General features: G+C 41.6%; 3 protein-coding genes across 5 annotated transcripts; 1 reads left to right on the top strand and 2 right to left on the bottom strand.

Annotated features, from left to right (window-relative positions):
* Positions 1–1,343: 1,343 nt before the first annotated feature.
* On the bottom strand, positions 1,344–15,058 carry LOC115694342 (cytochrome P450 81Q32-like). Of its 3 annotated transcripts, XM_056302392.1 has the most exons (3): positions 7,730–8,215; positions 3,396–4,227; positions 1,344–2,096 (listed from the first exon to the last, which is right to left on the bottom strand). In XM_056302392.1, the coding sequence occupies exons 1-3, from the start codon at positions 7,747–7,749 to the stop codon at positions 1,485–1,487; spliced, it is 1,464 nt and encodes a 487-aa protein (XP_056158367.1). In that variant the 5' UTR covers positions 7,750–8,215; the 3' UTR covers positions 1,344–1,484. The 3 variants fall into 3 exon arrangements, 2 of the variants coding, with proteins under 2 accessions (XP_056158367.1, XP_030477331.1); XM_030621471.2 differs by lacking the exon at positions 7,730–8,215 and having other exon boundaries at positions 3,396–4,642; XR_008814267.1 differs by lacking the exons at positions 1,344–2,096; positions 7,730–8,215 and adding an exon at positions 14,440–15,058 and having other exon boundaries at positions 4,085–4,227.
* Positions 15,059–15,656: 598 nt separating this feature from the next.
* LOC115694341 (cytochrome P450 81E8-like) lies at positions 15,657–19,034 on the top strand. The gene is made up of 2 exons (XM_030621470.2): positions 15,657–16,649; positions 18,290–19,034. The coding sequence occupies exons 1-2, from the start codon at positions 15,723–15,725 to the stop codon at positions 18,899–18,901; spliced, it is 1,539 nt and encodes a 512-aa protein (XP_030477330.2). The 5' UTR covers positions 15,657–15,722; the 3' UTR covers positions 18,902–19,034.
* Positions 19,035–20,055: 1,021 nt separating this feature from the next.
* Positions 20,056–21,929, bottom strand: LOC130137472 (fasciclin-like arabinogalactan protein 8). The gene is made up of 2 exons (XM_056308838.1): positions 21,615–21,929; positions 20,056–20,481 (listed from the first exon to the last, which is right to left on the bottom strand). Exons 1-2 carry the CDS (start codon positions 21,927–21,929, stop codon positions 20,056–20,058), a joined length of 741 nt encoding a protein of 246 aa, XP_056164813.1.
* Between the last annotated feature and the right edge of the window lie 540 nt (positions 21,930–22,469).

The following is a 22,469-nucleotide window of genomic DNA, read 5'->3' as shown; positions in this document are numbered from 1 at the left end:
GCCTTCTTTTAAAAAAAAAATCAGGAAACATGTATATAGTCAAATAAATGAAAATAAACTATTTTGAAGCCATAAGTATTCAAATAATTGAAAAGTAACTGTTAAAATAATCGTAAGAATGATGAAAGTATGCAATACGTGAGACTACTTTGACTAAAAACAAAATCACATTGAAATCTTGGGCCTTTTTGGTTACGTTTATATTTGTTTTCATTTATAGATAGAAAATCAATGAACTCGTTATTAGTTTAATTAAATGTTCTTTTGATTAAAAAGCAACATTAGGTTATGCCAAATAATAAATTTTTTTTTAGCTTCATTTCACTAAACTATGATTGTAATGTCGAAATGCTAGCAATTTTGTTTTTATTTATATTACCATTGTATCTTTCATAAAGTATATAGTAAAAATAAATATCAATTAGTTAGAACTAACAAAAGTAACACATTTATTTCTTCATACCATTAAAAAATTTCACTCTCCATTCAAGACATCATCAAAACTGGTTATAAAAAGTTTCAATTATAAAAAGAGGAGCAAAAATTTCAAAGATGTCGATAGCTTTCATGACATCATATGATAGAATTCTCCATTACTAACAATGACATACGGCTGTCATTGAAATTGTAATCTCATCACTCATTATAACTTCAAAGGCACTAAAATCTCTCACCTTTTTTGTGGTGAAGAACAGGTTCTAAGTTTGAAGAGATATACGCAATCATTTTCCTTTGTTAATCTAAGTAATTAGATATAACCAAAATCACTTTTATAAATATAAAAAACAATTTTTTTCTTCTAAGACAATGGATTATGTTGGTTTTTATTTTTTAAGAAATTGATTTAATTCATAGTCATCCACATGGTGTTTTCAGCAAGAAAATTACTCTTTTACTTTCAAGAAAAGAAAAACAGTTTATGTAAACGTAACCATACGACTTCTTACTTCATCTTGGTTTTACCTCAAATATGTTTTTATCAATTCGTGCAACTTTTGAACTTTAAGTATGACATGTAATAAAATTCTAAAATTTCTCAGTTGGTACAAGTGGACCTAAATTTTCTTGAAAGGATGTAATTAAATACTTCCGATTACTGCCTAGCGATCTCGTATCATAACAATCTTTAAGGTTGCCGCACACATAATTTTCGGCAGCCACATAGGCATGCTCTAGTAGAGACTCAGACTGCACGTGCACTTGATTATACAAATAGAAAACGATATGAAATGTAGGACTCTCAGTAAATTTTTGTCTATAAAAAAAGGGGAAGTATTGGAATATGAATATGGACATTTCATCTATGTCTAATTTCGTGATAGAGAGACTGCCTCTTTCGAAAGTTGTTGAAATAAGGGCCTGCCATGTTCAATTATGAACTAATACAAAAGGAATCAAATGCTAGCACAATAGTACATCATTAAAAATAACCTGTTATCGAAAACTACAACGTAAATGAGCTACCCTCAGACATCATGAGATGATTAAGAGAGAACTCTATTCACGATCTCACGTGCTTTGCACAATGCTTCCAATGGCTTTTCCTTGGGCATTGTTAGACCTTCACCCTCATTCATGTCAACTTCCTCTTCACCAGTCCTCTTCCATTCAAAGCATTGAATGAGTGAAGCCAAAGCCAAGCCAACCATTTTATGAGCCAAAGGTGCACCGGGACATGCTCTCCTCCCCAACCCAAAAGGCAATATCAACCTATTCATTTGACCATCACCACCTTCGAACCTTTCTGGCTTGAAGGCCGTCGGATCGGGCCATTGTTCGGGGTCTCGGTGAATGGCCCAAGCATTGATCATCACAATTGTGTCGCGGGGCACGTCGTACCCTCCTATTTTGCAATCATCTGATGAGTAGTGGGGTATGAGAAGTGGGACGGGTGGGTGTAACCGAAGTGTCTCTGAGATAATGTTACGAAGGAAAAGTAGCTTCGCGAGATCTGATTCGTCTATCAAATGATCCTGGCCAACTTGGGAGTCTATCTCTGTTCTTGCCTTTTCTAAGATATTGGGATGGTTGAGCAAATTGGCAAGCGCCCACTCCATTGTGACAGATGATGTATCAGTTCCAGCAATCAGAAGTGTCTGCTAGTTTAAAATACACTGGATCATGCCTCCTTGGATTGAGTAACTCATATTTTGGATGGCTCTTATCCATCACCATCGATTTGGATAAGTCAGTTTTTCAAACTAAAGCTATATATATCTCTTCCAAAAAGTCATAACTATGCATATCAATGATAAAGGATATAGATTGTGTAGCAATAAGTTACGCATGCTGCGTAACATATTAAAATCCTAATTTTCAACATAAATTTGGTAAGCTTGACATTCAAGCAACGGTTGTTTTTCAAAATTCACCAACTCACAAGGAGAATCACTACAATGAAAAAAGCTTTTGGTCAAGGAACCTCAAAATACTCGGAGAGTTCCACTTAGGTTTGTGCATAAAAATTGAACGCAGGGTAGAATATTTCCGAATATCGATTCTAACTAGAACTGTATCGTTCAGCTCAAGAAACTAGAGATTAAAACAATAATGAAACAAGACTTTTTTAGCTTAAGAATTGGACCAAGAATTGGATCAGTTTGTCATATTTTTTATTATAAGCACCATATTAATCACCACGTGGTTAAAGCTCGCATCGAAAACGATAACGACAACGTGATTTTCCAACTTTTCGTCCAGCTCTAACGCCGGTTTTACCGATCAAAGAAGGGAAAACAAAATACTCTATTTATTTGTCAAGTGGGCTTCCCCTATTTTGCCAAAGTCAAAAGCAGGCTCACTTATTGGCAGAGAAAAATTGATAAAGCAAGTCCACCGAGTTGCAATTTATCAAAAAAAAAATATTTAAAAATTAGTATAAGTATCATATTTGGACGAAAAGAGACGGAATAATATGTTTTATGGTGAAAGCACATCGAAAGTTAGTTCCATACCCATTAAAATATCGAACTAACTTTATAGATCCTATAAAATGTGGGCTCAAATTTGAATAAGTGACCTAGACACAAAATGTTTATAGTGTGAAAAATTGCACTTATGGTATGTATTATCCACAGGTACATGAATTTTCATTTCTTAACTATCTAAATTCTACCCTACCAAGAAGTTATTGTACCGTTTATATACCATATTATCTAAACTATAATAATTTAAGATTCATATGGGTCGGTAAATTGTTAAAATTTCATTGGTTGGGTTTTCCGCTCGCTACTTCCCGTCAATGAAACCAAAAACTTAACAATCTAGAGGACCACGGTCGCATCGCAGGCAGCTCATCGACAATAAGATACCGACAAAATAATTGGAAAAGAACCAAAGAGATCAAAACAAGCAACCATCCAAAAACCTCTCGAGACCAGATAAGAAAAACTCACCAGCAAGAACCCCTTGATGATCTCGTCCGTGTAATACTCCGGCTGCGACGCCTGCATCGCCAGCAAGTGATCGATCGTGCTCTTCTTCTCCTCCTCCCTCTCCTTCTTCTTCCGATGGTCGTCGATCAGCCCCTGCAAGAACCCGTCCGTCTTCTTCCCGAGCTTGAACATCCTCTTCATGTATCCGCCGTAGTCAATCCACCTGAGTGGCGGCAGGAAGTCCCCGGGATATGAGCTCCCTGAGTACTTCACGATCTCCTTGATGATGTCCCTGAAGGTCGCTGCCTCCTCCACGTCGCTCACGTCCTCCCCGTAGTACCTCTTCCCCGCCATCATCCTCATCATCACGTTGAATGTCAGCTCCGTAAGGGCCGCCCTCAGCTCCACCCTTGCAAAGCTGTCGCTGCTTTGGCACCTGAGCAGCTTCCTCATGAGGCGCTTGACCTCATCCTTGCGGATTCCGAGCGATGTGTCAAGGCGGTGTGAGGAGAATATCTCAACGGCACCGATTCGGCGGAGGTTGCGCCAGTGATCGCCGTAGGGGGCGCCGGCAACGGTGGTGTAGTTGTACCCAAGGTACTTGCCGATGATGAACCTGGGTCGGTTTGCAAGGACGACGTCGTTCTGGGTGAAGCATTCCTCGGCGACGGACACGGAGGAAACGATGACGATGGGGCGGACGCCGAAGCGGAGGGAGAGGATGGGGCCATAGGTGCGGGAGAGAGCGAGGAGGGTCCGGTGGACAGGCTTCTTGAGATGGTGGAGGTGGCCGACGACGGGGAGGGAAGGCGGGCTTGGAGGGTGGTTCTTTTTGGGCGTTCTTGTGATTAATCTGCGCAAGAGCTTGTGAGTGAGTGCGATGATCATTAGAGAGGTTGTGAACAAGAATAGCAAGTTGTAATTCTCCATTTTTGTTTGGTTTTTGCTTGATCCAAGTTGATTTTCGGTGATGATGTTTGGGATAATGGAGGGGTTAACGAAAGGGGTCGTCTTGTTTACTTCCCTGGGCGGCCGCTTGCTTAATGTGTGTATTTATATAAGCACAATATACATCGAGTTATACATAAAATATTCCTTATTTGTGGCTGGAGCAGGTGAGTTCCTTGGGTTGTTGAGTCAAGATGACCAAGCTAAGAAGTTTCAACTTGTTAGGTGAAAACCTAGATGATTTTAATACTTCTCAGCTACATGTAACTTACATAAATTTTAATTTAAGATGTAAAGAAACAAAGTTTTGGATTGTAACTCTAAGGTCTGAATTTCGAATATAATACACAAGAAATACCTTTTTATAAGATTTGGGACATTTCATTGAGTTTTATAGACAATTTACATCTTTACCCATTAAATTCAACATGCAAAAGCAATTTGTACATCGGTAATCGTCCGGGGCTTTGGCTAAATTTTTAGGAAAAAATTCGAAAAGGTTGAAATTGAGGATAGGATTTGCTTTCTATAGAAAGAAGACATTTTCTACTGGTCAAGGAATATTATCTGTATTTGCAGGTTTGAATGGCAACCTCTTATATGTTTCCATCAACAAGTTGTACAAGTACCATGCTTGGGCAGGAGAACCTGTGAATTTTACGAAACTTGCGAAATTGGCATGACTGAATAGGTTGTACGATGGTTTTTAGCATTTACGAGGTATAGCATGCGCCTGATAGCCGCCAGAAAGATACTAGAGACCCTACAAAATGTTTTCGAAAAAGATATTTATGTACTAAAATAGACATCAGAATTTTATAAATTATTTGGCTGTATATTCCAACGGAAATTGTCTCTAAGTCTATATCACTATCGATGACTCTTATTCTGTCGCATGATGCACTAGTGTTTTGCCACGTGTCACGTGCATGTGAAAAGTTGATTAAGGATGCCGCTTCTACTAATCTTCCTAATACCCTCTCTACTAACCTCGTTTTATACACAAAATAATTGCCTTGCATATGCGATTATACATAAGGAAAATACTTTTTGAGTACATTAAGCAATGGTAAAAGGTTGATTTTACATAGCAAAGCTTGCGCTATTAGACAATTAGGAAAGTTTATAGTCTTTCTGAGAAGAATTAGATTATTAGAAAAGGTTATAATCTTCCAGAGAAGATTAATTGAACAGCGAATGGACATTTACATAAGCTATAAATATGCAAAGGAATTAAATTAATAGCTTGCAAATTTGAATGATTGGCTAAGGTGGCGTCTCCGAGGTACTACTTATGTGGAGAAAGCGGTAAAACCTCTTCTTGCAGTGTGGTGAAGGCAATTTTTGGTAAACTACAATTCTACGTAACACAACTAAGAGCAAAACTAAGAGGCAACTTTGTAATTATATACTTATATTGATATTATTTGGCAATTTTTCATTATGATAATTGTCCATGAAGTTCCATTCTTAAGCCCATAGAAAACTAGATTATGATAACATAATTCGATATTTTTATGATCATTGTTAAGTCTCTTCATTATCGCACTTTTTCCGTAACTCTTTCTTTTTGTCAACCACCCACTTCGACAGTAGCATTACGATTACCTTTTCTTTTCCTCTTTTCTTATGTGGATAATGCACACGTGAACGTGGGTGTCCCAGACCAAATGCATTCCTAACCAAAAGGACGACCAAGTCTTTAACATCTAGACATTTACAAGAAATTTATATTCTAAGTAAAAGAGAACAGGAAAATGTAAATGACCTACCCACTCAAACGAGATATATTATTAGAAAAAAAAAGTATTTTATTACACAAAAACGTTTAAAATTCAAAGGTGTGGAAGATAACAGAAGTTTGGTATCGGTTTGACCCACTTGATAGTCTCCAAAACCCAACCAAATGAAATTGTATCCTTTGATCGTTTCAAGTTCTAGATTCGGATTATTCAAATATATAATATGTCGCGCCCCGCCAAATTTTTCCTCAGAAGGAGGGAATATGGCGTAGCCTGGTACGCGCTAATGCTAAGTCTATGTCTGGGACTTAATTCGGGCTCTCCCAAACCCATATCATATCGCAACTTGTGGTTTAGATTTTTAACTTGCAAAAGATTTTTATCTAGGAATCGCCACTAATCAATTTGGGGTGGGTTGATTAAAAACCTAAGTAAGATGATGGGAGAATCACCCTACTCCTACGAACAAGAGATTAAGTGAGTTTGGGGACTTGGTTACCCTAATTGAATGACTAGTACCCTTTCAGTACCTTACATCCTGCTCATTTCAGAAATACTGGACAGGCAATTCGAATTGTTTTTAAGACTTGTCTCCTAACGTGTAAGGTAATCATGCGAGTGCACAATATTTAACGATTAGCAGTCAAACTAGATATGCAATCTAAAATTCTATCCCTAACTAAGGCAACAACATTCAACATAGGACAATTTATGAAATTATATTCTAATTAGAAACAACATGCATAATAATAATAACAATAGTAATAAAAATAACACGTAAAATTCTACCGTATAACCCTATAGACTTATCCAATTTAAACATGATTATTAATCAAATAATTCACATAATTTAGAAAATTATTTAAAAATACTAATTTCTAACCTATTTCCTAATTTTAAAAGAAATTTAAAAAACGATTTTTTTTATTTTTTAAAGATTTTTTAAATATTAAATTATAATATTATATTGTAATAATAATATATTATATTATAAACGGATCCGGGTCGGATCCCACACCCGACCCAAGTTCGTCGACCCATAGCCGGATCGGGCCTAATTCGCGGGCCCGGTCTAGCTCACAAAAAAGGTCCCAAACCTCTAAAAAAAATTACATGAACTAAACCCGGCCCAAATCCTATTTTCTAATCCAGCCCAGCCCACTAGACTAAAGAAAAAGAGATTGTTTTTAGGAAACCGGGTCGGGTTCCTCGCCCAACCCGGATCCGACCCGGATTCCCGCAGCTACAGACCCGACTTCTCTTCCTATTCACCCGCGACGCTCTGCCTTCGCGGCTTCGCCCTAGCGCTCGCGGTGTTTCACCTGCCGCCGCCGCACGCCGACGCCAGAGCCACCGTCGCCTCGCCGCCGTGATATGAACCCAGCGCCACTCCTCCGCCCGTGTCGCCGCCTGCTCGACTCGCCTCCTTCTCACCCGCGACGCTCTACATCCCGCGCCGCTCGTTCCTCTAGGCCTCGACGGAGATGGCCAACACTCAGAAGCGCAAACATCACCGGGACCCCTCAACCAGACCAACCGGTGTCCAGACGACTCGACCTCGACCAAAACGGGAAAACAAAAACCGGATCTAATTGAGGCATTGCAACAAACAGGTAACGGGCACTCCAAAAAACGACGGATTTTCGACTCAACCGAGACTCATACCCGATCCGAACTCGACACATGAACAGGACGCAAACCACAGTTAGGCATGGGACGGACGGGAACCGAAGCCGCGTGTGCCGGACGGCCACGAGCTACGGTCCGAGCCGCCCAAAAAAACAGGGCCCAAACAGAGAGGGGTCGACGGAGCAAAACAGGGGCGCGGTGGTCGCCGGCCTTACCCGGCTCGGCGGCGGTGGCTAAGAGTCGAGCCTGAGACGACTTAGGTCATGGGTGGCCGTCTTAACGCCGCCGAGCCGGGATCCTCGGCGAAAACGATCCCGAATCAAATAAAAGCAAAAAACGGCGAACCGGGATTTATCGAGGCTCGGCACGGGGAAGAGACGCGGCCAAAGGGGGACATCAGCCGCGGCTGAGAAGCAGTGGTCGTCGGAGGGACTCTCCGTCCCTCTGTCTTGCTCCTTTTCTCTCTCTGGATCTCTCTCTTCTCCTCTCTAGATCTTGCTCACCAAAACCGAGCTTCCCCGCCCCCCCCTCCCCTCTCTCTTCGGCTTTATGGCGGCCGGTGGCCACCTTCTCCCTCCTCCTGGACCGCACAGCCTCTGCTCTGCCCTTGACTTCTCCCTGGCCGTGTGTTTTTACTTGGTTGAGGAGCGCTCTCCTTCGCTCGGTTGTCGCTCATCCACGGAGACAGAGGAGAGAGCGAGAGGGAAGAAGGGTGGAGAGAGGGGAAAGGAAGAGAGAGGGTGCCGGGCCCTAGAGGGAAAAGGAAGAGAGGGCCGGGTTGGGCCTAGTCCTGACCCGTCCCGATCTTGTTTCACTGTTGATGATGATTTTTTTGAAAGAAAAATATGTATATTTTAATAATGCAAAATACACCTAAAGTCTACATGTCATGCAATTAAATGAAAATATTTTTGTTTTAGGAATCAAGAATTTAATTCCTAGTTTTGTGTAATTTAATTGGGTAATTAAAAATATGTGTCAACATAATATTACCAATGTTATTGCACGTGAAAGTAGGGGTGTGCTTCGACCAAAAAAAAAAAAAAAGTAGGAGTGTGCAACGGGAACCACTCGGACCGGACCAAACCGGCCGGTTATGGGTGGTTCTCAAAGGCTCCGATCCGGTTCCTGGTTCCAAGGTGGGAACCAGACCACCCGGACTAGACCGAATTTTTCATAGAGAAATCAAAATAAACATCTTTTTCTTCATCTTCTTTTATCTTCTTCTTCTTCTTCATCATCTTCATCTCCAATGCACGACCGGTGAGAAAAATAGGGTATCTTTGAAGGAAAGGACCTCATGGTCAGAGCTCTCATTGGAAGAGGGGGTATTACCTGAAAGTTTTTGAGATGCGAGGTTGCGAAGTTGAATGATTAACTTCCTCTCAGCTTCTGTATCATTGCTTAAAGTTTTATACATTTGTTCTCTTTGAATAATGTCAAGCAGGTGGCATGAGAATGGGAGGATGAACACGCAGCGTCTCACATGGAGTGATGACAATGGATGAATCTTGATTTGCACTTTCTCAGTAAGTATTATTCTGCACAGATTGAGCGACACCTTGTGCGTCGTGCCTCACATGAACTGATAAGAGGAAACAAGGAATCGATCGTCTTTGATTCATACAGTTCTCGGTTGATCTGAAGCTTTTCTGTCTTCTGTAAACAGCCATTCGTTGTGGTTCTTGGCTCGAGCATCTCCGCCCTCTGCCTCCCCCTCGTCCGATGGTTTGCCTCTGATGGGTTTTGTGAATAAACGGGCTGCCCATGATGGGCTAACTCAGCCCATTAATCTTGAAAGAGCCCATGAAAGAAAATAACCGCAAATGGCAGTTATCTTGTGGGAACAAAAGTGAGAAGAAGAAAAACTTACGTGGGTTCTGTAAGTGGTTTTGGTTCACTATTAGAAAACTCTCACTCACTTGAAATCAAAAAGCGATTTTACTCGACAATTGAAGGATCGCTCTCTCTCTCGAGGCTGCAATAGGTGCATTTAATCTGTAGTAAAGAGGTATGTTCGTTTACGTAATATGCTTTGTTCGATCGGTGATTCAAGTATAGAATGGGCACGTTTTCTGCGTTTTGCAATGTGCTTTAGAGAATGTGTTTCCCGTTTTTTCGCAATTTCTAGGAATCTGTTTCCTTCATTGGTATCAGAGCATGTGTTCTTGTTTCTTGATCGTTTAACGTGTTTATAAAATGGATTGTTGACCGGAATTCGTGAAATGGCGTCGACGAACGCTCGGGTACGAAAAATCGACACCCGGCCGTACTGTTCAAAGTCGTTTCTCGATTTTTGTGTCAAAATTTATTTTTGAAAGTGTAGGGTCGTAATGCTCGTCAAGACGAGAAAAACGATGGGTGGCACGCCTCCGGGGGAGGCCGGACGCGCCTCCACGCGCCGCCGCAAGCGGCAACTCGCCGGCACGTGCGTCGCACGTGCGCAGCGGTTACCGCGCGCACGTGCGCTGCACGCGCCAAGCATGCGCGTATGTACGTGGCTGACGTCAGCTACGCGGTTAGTCTCCTGGGCCGAAGACCCTGCTCGACCCGGAAGACCGACTCGGTTAGTCTGATCCGACCCGATGACCCGACCCGTGGACCCGTTTGACTTGTGGACCCGACCCGGTCATCCGTTGACCGTTGACCGGTGTTAACTACCGTTGACCTGCGTTGACTACCGTTGACCAGCATTGACCACCGAAAAAAAAGGGGGCTGAAGGGGGGTAGAATGTGTTTCTTGCGATATAGTATCATGGATTAAAAAGTAATCCTTTGATTTTTTCTACATTTGTTGCAAGAAAGATGGTACGAAGTTATCGAACCCCCATTATGGCTAGGACGCCTGAACAAAAGGCAAGACTTGCAGCGTTGAGAGCTGAATTAGATGTTTATCGATGGGAAAGTGGTGATTTGGAGAATCACGTGGTCAAGGTCAATAAGATGATACAGAAAATCATCTAGAATGGTTATTGTATGCCGGACTTTGAGAAGATGAATAATCCGATCAACAATCTTCCATTTGAGTGGCAAAAGGTGTTGCATCAACTATGGGAGGTCAACGTGGTCCCAGCTTACAAAAAACATGCAATGGATTTTGTGAGAGAATATTATAGGATTGAGGCAACAAAGACTTCGACCCTAGGGATGAATACAACTTGGCGAAGAATGAATGTGCCATGGAGAAAGCTTAAGGGATACCCGACAGTATTTTCTTGGTTGCCAAAGAAGAAGATTTATTTTTAAAAAAAATTGATAAATCTTTCCCTGTGTATAGGAAATTGATAAACCGTTGATTTTATTTTATTTTAGTTTGGTTTTAGATATCCTAGGTGGATATTACTATTCATGTTGGCATTCTTGTTTCTTTCCTATGATGGATTTGTTCCTCATGTAAATAGTTTTTAATGAATAGATGTTGATGGCTATTTTCTGTTATGAATAGTTTATGGTACTATTCTATTATAATATTTATCTTATTAATATTATCTGATTGAGTGGGAATTCTAAAAGTTTTAGTAACTTTAAAGAATGTAATTTTACCTTAATGGTTATATTAACGAAAATTTCATATTAGGATTTTAGATGATGATTGTGAACATAGTGAACTTTCGAATCTAAAAACTATGTGAAACTACTTATTAATATAATCAGTTTGTGTAAAACTGATGCATAAATGAGTGGCATTAATAATTCGTGCTATATGTCTGAAATGTTCAGATACCATGACTTCAGTAACTAAGAACATAGTGGTTGAATTGAATAAATGAGAGAAATTGAATGGCGAAAATTATGAAATATGGAACATGAAAATCCAATATGTGCTAAAAGAACAAGAAGTGCTAGGAGCTCTTAACCAACTTATGGAATAACCTGAGGATGAGAACACTGCACAGAATAAGAGAGACAGAGATGCATTTGCTGCATGGAAGAAGAAGAACTCGATTGCTCGCATCACGTTGCTGAGTAGCATGGAGAATGATATCATGCGAGAGTTCAGGCGTTTTGAGAATGTCAAGGAAATGTGGGAAGCATTAGCAGCAAGATTTGGTCATACGTCGATGACCAAGCTGAGACAGCTCACTATAAGGTTTGACTCGTATAAGAAGTCTCATGATCAGTCTATGAAACAACACCTGAGAAAGATGTCGAACATGATCATTGAGCTGAAGGATGCTGGACACATTCTGATTGATGAACAGCAAGTGCAAGCAGTAATTCGTTCCTTGCCTCAAAGCTGGGAGCACATGAAGGTGCACCTGACCCATAATGAGAACATCAAGACCTTTGAAGATGCCATGCGCCATCTTGAGTTAGAAGAGGATCGTCTCATGGTGGCGAAACCAGAAACCAGAAACCGACATCTATTATGCTGGTTCTAGCTCACATGGGGCTTCGGGCTCCAAGCGCAAGCGCGTCGAAAGGTTCATGAAGTGGAAAGGCAAGGGAGCAAGTTCTTTGGGTAAGAAACCAAAATTTAATCAACATGACAAAGGAAAAGCGTTCTTTTGTTAAGAAGATGTCGAGGGTGAAATGCTACAACTGTAGCAAGAAAGGCCACTTCGCTCGCGATTGTGGCGAGCCAAAGAAGATAAACTTCCCTTGCATTTTTGAGAAATTTGCCTATGTGTCAAGTTCTGTATTTTTAACTGAGTCTAATCCTTTGTGGACCGTAGATTCGGGAGCAACAGACCATGTAGCGAAGGACAGAGATGCCTTCGTGGAGTTCCGACAGGTTCCGACCGGAACAAAATGGATCTATGTAGGGAACAACTCCAAAGCTGAAGTTAAAGGGATTCACACCTGCCAGTTGATGATGCGTGGTGAACGCACATTGTTCCTACATGACGTATTATATGCTCCAGAGATTCGTCAGAATTTAGTGTCTGTATTAGTGTTGGTTAAACTTGGTTTTAATTTGAACTTCCATAATAGTGATGTTGATTTGTATTTGAATACGAATTACTATGGTTGTGGATACTTTCTGGATGGTTTTATTGTATTAAATGTTAACTATGGTGATGTCAACGTTTGTTATTCCCTATTTGCATCTTTCAATTCCTATGAAAATGATGTGAATGTGTGGCATGCTAAACTTGGTCATATTGGCCAACAACGAATGCAAAGATTAGCTAAAGAGGGCTTATTAGGTAATATTGAAAAAGTTGATTTGCCTATTTACGAGCATTGCCTGGCGGGGAAAATAACAAGGAAACCATTCGGAAAGGGTACAAGAGCTGAGTTTCCTTTGCAACTAATCTATTCTGACATCTGTGGTCCAATGAATGTAAGAGCAAGGCTTGGGGCTGTGTATTTCATCACATTCATAGATGATTATACTCGATTTGGATATGTCTATTTGATTTCTCATAAATCTGAGGCATTAAGTTGCTTCAAGAAATTTATGAACTTGTAGAAAATTAAGCAAATAAAAATGTTTAGATCCGATCGAGGTTGAGAATATTTATCTGATGAGTTCATAAATTTATGTGATAAAAAGGAATTAAAAAACAGTTGTCTATTCCATATACTCCTCAACAAAATGGTGTTGCCGAGAGGGGAAACAGAACCCTATTAGAAATGGTTAGGTCTATGATGGCACAAGCTAACTTACCTATCACTTTTTGGGATGATGCTTTGTTAACTGTTGCTTATGTACTTAACCGCGTGCCTTCTAAATCAGTTACTTCCACTCTGTATGAGTTATGGACACGTAGAAAACCCGATTTAAGTTTTCTTAAACCTTGGGGTTGTGCTGCTTATACTCACGAGCCCTCTCACAAATATGAGAAATTGAGTCCCAGAGGCAAGAAGAGTATTTTCATAAGATACTCAGAGCACTCGAAAGGGTATGTGTTTATAGGTGAACAAGAAAGTGGGAGTATTACTGAATTTGAATAACGATATGTCACATTCTTAGAAAATGAGTTTCCTAAGAAGGGCAAAATATGTGATGACTACTCACTTTTTGAAACCTTGGATCATGATAATAAACTAAGAGAATTCTACATTTTTTTAGCTTTTCTCACATTTTTTATTTTTCTGAATCTTCTGAAATTTTTTATTTTTTTATTTTTTATTTCGAAAAAAGAAAACTCCGGACCCGGTCAAGGAACCCGGTCTAATTAGCCAGTCTGATCCGGACTCTAGCAGTCCGGGTCAGACTCGCAATTCGGACCAGTCCTTGGGCCCAGTTTGAATTTGGGTCTCTTCTGATGGGCCATCACAACAAATCAAGCCCAAGTTTCTAACTTCTTTTGTTTAATTCATTTTAGCCCAATCACACCAACATTGAACCCTTTTTGCAGCCCAGCCTCCAACCCGACCTCAAATCTGACCCGAGTAACAAGATCTGACCCGACTCTGATTTATTTCCCTTTTTTTTTTTATCCCTATTTTCTATTTTTTATTTCTTTATTTCCCTTTTTTGTTTCTTCTTCTTTTTATTTTTTATTTCTATTTTTCCGGTCTTCTTCTTCACGCCTTCACCGAAGTTTCTCCACTCACTTCACCAAAACCGTCGGGAATCTATTACCACGGATTCTCTAACCGTCGCCGTCAGCCATCTATTCCAGCGACCGCCGAACTTCCGTTGACTACAACTTACAGCCACCGTCGTCCCTCATCACACACCGGCCATAATAAAAAAACAGAGCCTCTTATTCAATCGGTCACCAATCTTCATCTAATCAAACACGCTAAATCTAAACACACGTGAACACACGAAACAAGGATAGAGAACTCACTGTGGCGGCCTCAAACCGCTGGCTTAGCTCCGGCGAGGGGAATATATCTCCGACGGAAGTCTCATCCATGGCCGAACCGTTATACATGAATGCCACAGAATCAAGGAAGAACACGGATTCAGTATTGATTCATCAATCAAAGAGAAAATCAAGAACAAAAGAACGAGCTCCAAGCATCGATTTCACAAAAATCAATTCGGTTCTTCATTGAAGCATTTTGTCAAACAGGTGTTGCGCGACTTAAAGGACGAACTTCCAGTTTGATTTGAACATGATTCTCAATCGAGAAGCGATGTGTAAGCATCTAAATCAAGTTATTCTATAACAGATCAGTCGCATTTTAGCAAGATTTTTTACAAACTCAGCAATCGGATCAGCTTCTCTCGGCCAAATTAGCGTACACACAAGAAAGAAGTCTCACCTGGTTTGGAAGGAAGTCTTCAACATCGTCTACGAACAGGAACGCGATAGGTCTGGGAGTTCTCTGGTGCGGCTAAACGGTGACGAACAACACCGACTCGCACTTCCGAAGTAACGAACAACACCGACGCTAGTGAGAAGGAAGAAGCCAGCTCTGGCTCTTTTTCTTTTCTTTTTTTTTTTGTGGAAATTCCTCCTTTCTTTCTTTATATATATATATTTCTTTATTCTCATGGCCCTTTTATTTTTGCTATTTTTCGTTACTATATTTTTTGTTTTGCTATTTTTTCATTTCTGCTATATATATTTTTTGTATTTTCTGATTTTGTATTTTGTATTTTTTTTTTTATAAATTGAGGTGTCAACAACGTTAATCGGATCCGATCCTCACCCCTATTTAAGTTGACTTTCCCCGTTTTCCGATCATTCAGCACTTTCGCGATCGACTTATCCATTCTTTTAGCTTTTGAGCATTTTGTATACTTCTCTTATCCACATCTACGACCTAAATTTGGAATAATGGAGAAAATTACCTTTAGGAAATTGGTCCCACACGCGTGCCAAAGGGATGTCCACTCAAAGCGCATCATCATCTGTCGTATATTGAGGCATAGTTTAACTCATGGCCCAGAATTGATGATTTTCAGAGCCACACCTGTTGTCCTTAGTATAGTGGTTGGATGAATAGTTTGAGAAAAAGAATAAAAAAATGCTTGTGGATGTTGATGAGCCGAAAAAAAAAAAGGAAAACACTTTTCTTGAGTGTTTCATTTTCTTTCCTTCATTAACACCTCACCCAAAAAACCCTAGTACATTCATCTTGCTCATCCTCTCCAAACTCATCCATTTATTCAAACCCAAAGATGGAACTTTCTCCATCCTCCACCTTCTTTCCTCTGGCTCTCCTCCTCTTTATCACTCTCAAACTCTTGTCCCAATGGCTAAACCAGCCCAAAAACCTGCCACCAAGTCCGCCTGCCATCCCCATCATCGGCCACCTCCACCTCCTGAAATTCCCCCTCCACCACACCCTCCACGCCCTCTCCCAAACCTACGGGCCCATCTTCTCTCTCCGCTTGGGCTCCCGCCAGGTGGTCGCCGTCTCGTCAGCGGAAATCGCTGAAGAGTGCTTCACCGCAAACGACGTCGTGCTCGCCAACCGCCCTGCCTTTCTCCTCAACAAGCACCTCGGCTACAACGCCACCACCGTCATCTCCTCCCCTTACGGTGACCACTGGCGCAACCTCCGCCGCATCTGCGCCCTCGAGATCTTCTCCTCCACCCGCCTCGATGGCTTCTTGCCCATCCGGAGGAACGAAATCAAGCGGCTCCTCCTAAAACTCCACAAGATCTCATCCAGTGATCAAGCGCTTGATGAGGGCTTCACAAAGGTGGAACTAAAATCGATGCTCTCAGAGCTGACGTTTAACATCATAGTGCGGATGGTGGCTGGGAAGAGATACTATGGTGAGGACGTGAGTGATGTTGAGGAGGCAGCGTCGTTCCGGGAGATACTGAAGGAGATCGCGATGTACGGCGGGGCTTCGAATCCAGGGGACTTCTTGGGGGTTTTGAGGTGGGTCTTCAGGGGTTTCGAGAAGAGAGTGTTGAGGCTCAGCAAAAGAACGGACAAGTTCTTGCAAAACTTGATTGAAGAATTCAGAAAAAGTGATAAGAATTATGGTTGTGGTGGTTCAGAGAGCAAGAGCACTATGGTGGATCACTTGCTGTCGTTGCAGGAGTCACAACCGGAGTATTACACTGACCAGATCATCAAAGGGCTTATGCTGGTAGGTAGATAACTCCAAATCTTTCTGTCTGATCCTTATCAGTTGGTTTTATCATCAATATGACGCATATTATAGGTCATGGTTTATATTACAGGCAAGGTCAATTTGGTAGAGTGTTACTGAAACTATGGTAATTAGATCACACTCTCTCATGAACGTAGTGAAGCATGTTGATTTTCCACAAATTAAATTCTTAAACTAGAAGCTTCGTACTGATTAGTGAAGCAAGCGGAGGAACTTCATGGACGTAGCGTTATCTATTCATGTAGACTTTCTTGAGATGAACAAGAGGGCCAGTAAACTAAAATTGCTTGAGACGTCTCTTAGATATAGAAACAAGAAAAATGGCCAAATAAAAGTTTGACGGGACGTCGTGTTTAGAGTAAGGTGCGAATAGTAGGTGATCCGACATCTTACTTCCTCTACTTCTATAATTCCCATCAGATTGAAAATCCACAAGAACGTGAGTTTATTTTGTCGTCTTTCTTTCTTTCTTTTTGTCCATTTTCTTTTTCTTCTTTTCCTCTTCTGTCCTTCCCCTCCCGATGCCCTCCTGCCCGCTGCACCGCAGCAGCCGTCTCCGTCGCCCCGTCGTCCTCTTCGCCTAACCGCCATAACCGAGGGGTACACCCACCGTGTGTTGCGTCACGTCCCAGCAGCACCACCACCACCCGCGCTCGGTCTCTCACTCTGCAGAGATCACTGGCCTCATGGGACTTAGATGGAAGGTCGTCTGAGGCGGGGGAACCTTCGGTTCAAGAGAGATTCGAGCAGTGGCGCCACCCTCAGAATCCAACCCCTGTTGGTATGAAGGCAGAGAGGGGGAGACGAGCGACATAGGTGAGGACGCGGAGGGATGACAAGTGATGGCCGAGTGAGGGACGACGGAGGTCGAGCGTGGTTGCCTGGGTCTGGGTAGAACTCAGACGAGCGAATGTTGCCACTCGCTAAATCCAATAATTCGAATGAATTAGTCTTATTATTATAGGTTACATCTGAATAAGGATTTTCACGTATAGGGCAATTTTGCTCGATGACTAGATTAGATTATACGTGCCTCCTTGCATGACATTCAATAGCATTCACTTAATTTGCGGTAGGCAAAAGAAAAAAGTTCTTTCATTAGATGCAATTATTTTTCATACAAAAGGGTAATTTATAAAAAGAATTTCATCATTAGGAGTCATTTATCGGATACGCTTAAAGTATCATATTAATATTACGAATTAGGTTAAAAGCAAATCGAAATTCGAATGAATGGTCTGAATAATATAAGATTGTTTGGATTTATGCATTAAGAGAAAAAAAAATTATAGGTAGTAAACTTTATAATTTGGATATTCCTCCAACCTTATGATATATGTATTGTGTCATATTTTTCTCCATTTATTTGATCATTTATTTGATTTTTGGTTACCCAGCATGGCTTGTCGTTACTCCATAATAATATGTAGGTTAATTTGGATTTGAGAATTCCAATAATAGTTTTCTAAGATAAGTCGAAATAAGTTAGAAGGGCTGTTAGCCAACATTAAAATGCACAGCTAGAGTTTGTAAGTGCTTAAGTCAAAATTTGAAGGGGCAAAGCTACATTAGATACACATCAGATATGTTATTTTCATTTTTTACACGCCACACAGGTTATGTTTTCAGCCGGTACAGACACTGCAGCTGTGACACTTGAGTGGGCAATGTCGGAGTTACTCAATCATCCTCATGCTCTGAAGAAAGCTGTTGAGGAGTTGGATGCTGTAATTGACAAGCAGCAATTGGTAGATGAAGCCAACGTATCGAAGCTTCCCTATCTACAAAACATTATATCCGAAACCCTGCGATTACATCCAGCAGCTCCACTTCTCGTCCCACACATGTCCTCGGAGGATTGCTCCATAGGTGGATACAACGTATCTCGTGATACTATAGTATTAGTCAATGCATGGGCCATTCATAGGGACCCAAGATTGTGGGATGACCCGACGAGTTTTAAGCCGGAGAGGTTTGAAAATGGAGAAGTCGGGCCCCACAAGTTGTTGCCGTTTGGGCGTGGAAGGCGAGCATGTCCCGGAGCCGGATTAGCTAACCGGGTAGTGAGCTTAGCTTTAGGGTCTTTGGTTCAGTGTTTTGAATGGAAGAGAGTGAGCGAGGAATTGGTGGACATGGCTGAAGGAAGAGGCATAACTATGCCAAAGGTGGTGCCCTTGGAGGCCATGTGTAAACCACGTACCGTCATGGCCAACATTATCGATCAATGAGAAGCGACGGACACATTGCTTGTCCTACTATTTATGTTTATACCATTTGTAAAATGTAATGAAACTTGATAGAAGTACACTTTCATATGATAACGCAGTGTGTTGAGACTTATTTATAAAGTTAATCTCTTAAGTGTGTGGCAAGCTGTCATTATTTACTGAACAGAGTTTACTTGTTTAAACGTTGGCTTACGATTTGTTCAAATTAATATATTGGATGCTTGTGTGTGTCTTCTTCCATTTTCAAACGTCCTTTTAACCTCGGAAGGTTGAGGAGCCATTTTTGAACGTCCTGTTTCCTTGGACTAGCCGTGAATAAATATATGCTCAATTAATCCACCATTGATTTAATTGTTGGAGCTACCCACTCTTTAATTAACCATAAAACCAATGATGGATAAAGCCGCTTGTGGAACTTTTATGTTACATTGGCGGTGCATGCTTGATCAATCGTTTCCCAATACATCTCCAATAAAAAAAAAAGGCACAAAAATTATTGAGAGCAATCAAATCTAAAACTTTCGAATAATGTAATCAAGTCTTTAAATTGTCCATATAAGTGCAATTAATAAATCCTGTTAGATTCGCCCAGTTTTAGTAAAGAAAAAACTGACATGAATTTTCTTTTCAAGTAATTTCTATGGCACGACTTTGATAGGGCACCGTGTGGGCGCCACATCAGAAAAAAGGTCAAAAATAAGAAAAAAAATTAATCGAAAGATCCAAAAAGAGAAGCAAAGGCGGAGGTGGGTGAGTCAGGTGCGCCGCTCGCTGGATTGGGACCCAAACCAATCCGAGCTCTAATTTTTAGCAATTTTTCTCTTTAAGTTGTTGAATGTGAATAATGGCCGACTCCATGGACTAGCTTGCCAAGTTGGTGTGGGAGCTCCGGTCAAGTGGTGGGCTAGGACTTTGCGCGGGGGAAAGTACCAAAAAAATGTATTGTAATGTAGGGATGGGCAAAAGAACCGGACCATACCGGAAACTATCCCCGTTCCCAGTTCCAATAAATTGAAACTGATGAATATCGGTCCAATTCTCAGTTTCAGGTGCGGATCCATCCACCCATACGATCCAGACTGGATCGCTATATATATATCTTTGTTTTTTAAATTTTACATTTTAAAACCCTAAGAGAGTTCCTTTGGCCTTCTCTAATCTCTAATTCCTTCACTCTCCACACTCACGTAATCATGCTCTCTCTCGCTCGCTGGCTCTCTCTCAAAGCTCAAGATGAGGAGGCTCACGAACATCTTGCACCTTGCCTTCTCAAGCAGCACCGTCACATTCACGTCCGAGGCCGACGGTGCCGGGGTGGCGAGGATTACAGGGAACATGATAGGTGCACTGATATGGAGGACAGAGATGTTGTAGGCGATTTGCTTCACCGACTTGGTGTACAATGAGTTGAGCTGCCAGTCGGGGGCGGTGGCGCCAAAACCGACCTTTTCCCCCCGGAGGTTAGTGATGTTGACGAAGCTAGTGTTATCGGGCGCATCCCGATGATCTAGTCTAGAGTGGTGGAGAGGGTGGAGCCCTTGGGGATCTGGTGGAGCTTCTGTAGAAGTGTCAAAATGGGTCTTAAACCCATATATGACCCATTTAAAAATAAATGGGTCATATATGGGTCACTTTAATTTTAAAGAACCAACCTTAAATGGGTTTTAAATTTTAAAGCTTAAAGATAAATGGGTCTAAATGGGTTGAGTTTGGAACCCATGTCCAACCCACCTACTAGACCCATCCACACACTCTCTCCTTCTTTACAAAAATATTTAAAAAAAATCAAAATTTAATTATTTTTTTCTCCTTTTCTTTTATTTTTTCTTTTCTCTTCTTTCTTTTTCTTTTTTTTTTTTTTATTTCGGCCGGTGGTCGGCCACGGCGACCGGCCACCGGGGCGGGACGACCTCGCCGGAGGCCGGCGAAGCTCGAGGTCGCCGGCCTCGGACGAGGCTCGAGCCTCGCCGGCCTCGGACGAGGCTCGAGCCTCGCCGATTTGGCGAGCCTCGAGCTCGCCCGATTCCGGCGACCTCGAGGCTCGCCCGATCCCGGCGAGGCTCCAGCCTTGTCGACCTGTGGCGAGGCTCCAGCCTTGCCGATCTGGCGAGACTCGAGCTCGCCTGAGGCCGGCGAGCTCGAGTCTCGCCAGATCGGCGAGGCTGGAGCCTCGCCTGAGGCCGGCGAGGCCTCGGCCTCGCCAGATCTGTGAGAACGAGCTTCGCCGGCCTCCGGCGAGCTCGTCCTCGCCTGGGGTCGGTCGCCGGCCACGGCGGCCGGCGTTCGGCCAAAAATAAAGGAAAAAGAAAAAAAGAAAAAAAAAGAAAAGAAAAAATTAAAAATTCGATTTAAAAAATAAAAAATATTAATTTTTTTATTTTCTTGGATAATGACTTTATATAAAATATTTTTTTAGAAATGTCGCATTTTTTGTAAAAAAAACAGAACCTCAATTTTAAAAAAAATTATAAAATTTTTTTACTAGCTTTGTATTGCATAAAATGTTTTAGCAGTATAATTTAAAAAAAAAAATCATAAGAAACAAGTATTCCTAGATTATGTTAAATATAAATGTGTTTTAGCAATATGGGTCGGGTCGGGTATGGGTTGGGTATGGGTCGAGATATTTACACTATGAATAAATGGGTCATAAACGGGTTAATGGGTCAATTTGGGTCGGACCATTTATGACCCGACCCAAACCCGACCCGACCCACCCGTTTAACAGGTCTAAGCTTCTGGGGTCAAAGTAATCGAGGGCGACATGGATGACGAGCTCGTTCTTGATGATAGACATGGGCTTCTTGTCGGCGAGGGTGGACATGGTGTCGTTGTCAAGGGTGAGGATGATGATGGCTTGGCGACTGTTGATCTCGTCAGCTAGCTTGGTCTGGCTGACGTAGGAGTTGAAGAATGAGTTCTCGGGGAAGCCCACGAGGATCTTGGTTATGTTGTGGGCGGAGCATAGGAAGAGAAGGAAGAATGGGGCGTAATGCACATGGTAAGGCTGTGCAATGGCCATTTCCATGGACCCACCTGGGAACTGGGTCGGATCGGTGGTCTGGTTCTTGAGTGGGTCCAGGAACTAGTGGGCGGTTCCTGGTTCCCATTTTGTGGAACCGGTCCACTCTAAAACTGATCTAGTACTAAATTTTTCAATTGGGTCAATTTAGTCATAAACCTTTTTACATTTTGCCAATGAGTATCCCGACCAATTTTCGTCAGAAATCGCTGACGTTGACCCTAGCCATCCTACTAGGTACGACTGGCATTAATGTGAACAAATTTTTTTTAAAATGATTATTTTTTTTTCCTGTCATTTTGGCCGGTGAGGGCCACCTTGCTTGTAGTTGATGGGGGTGCGAAGTCCCTGGACCCGTGGCCAGTGAGGCCACAATGGTCTCACCCAAGGCCAATATGAAGAAAAAAAGAAAGAAAAAGGAAAAAATAATAATAAAAAAGAAATGAACAAAAAATTATTAAAATATATTGACATTAGTACCAATCGTCCGCCAGCTGTGCCATATAGAATGGCCGGCGTCCACATCAGCGATTTTCGGCCTAAATT

The sequence above is a fragment of the Syzygium oleosum genome, unplaced genomic scaffold (genome assembly GCF_021117445.2).
Source record: "Syzygium oleosum isolate NSW1041296 unplaced genomic scaffold, Sole_v2.1 Sole_v2.01, whole genome shotgun sequence".
Lineage (NCBI taxonomy): Eukaryota > Viridiplantae > Streptophyta > Magnoliopsida > Myrtales > Myrtaceae > Syzygium > Syzygium oleosum.
This window is presented reverse-complemented; position numbering and strand designations above follow the sequence as displayed.

What these genes read in the sequence shown, in the direction of transcription:
- LOC115694342 (XM_030621471.2), bottom strand. Translation starts at nt 4,304, where the DNA reads ATGGAGAATTACAACTTGCTATTCTTGTTCACAACCTCTCTAATGATC. An exon ending in TCATCAAGGGGTTCTTGCTG is followed by an intron (nt 2,097 to 3,395) that starts GTGAGTTTTTCT and finishes TTAAACTAGCAG; the next exon opens with ACACTTCTGATTGCTGGAAC.
- LOC115694341 (XM_030621470.2), top strand. Translation starts at nt 15,723, where the DNA reads ATGGAACTTTCTCCATCCTCCACCTTCTTTCCTCTGGCTCTCCTCCTC. An exon ending in TCATCAAAGGGCTTATGCTG is followed by an intron (nt 16,650 to 18,289) that starts GTAGGTAGATAA and finishes CACGCCACACAG; the next exon opens with GTTATGTTTTCAGCCGGTAC.
- LOC130137472 (XM_056308838.1), bottom strand. Translation starts at nt 21,929, where the DNA reads ATGGAAATGGCCATTGCACAGCCTTACCATGTGCATTACGCCCCATTC. An exon ending in TAGACCTGTTAAACGGGTGG is followed by an intron (nt 20,482 to 21,614) that starts GTCGGGTCGGGT and finishes TATGGGTTTAAG; the next exon opens with ACCCATTTTGACACTTCTAC.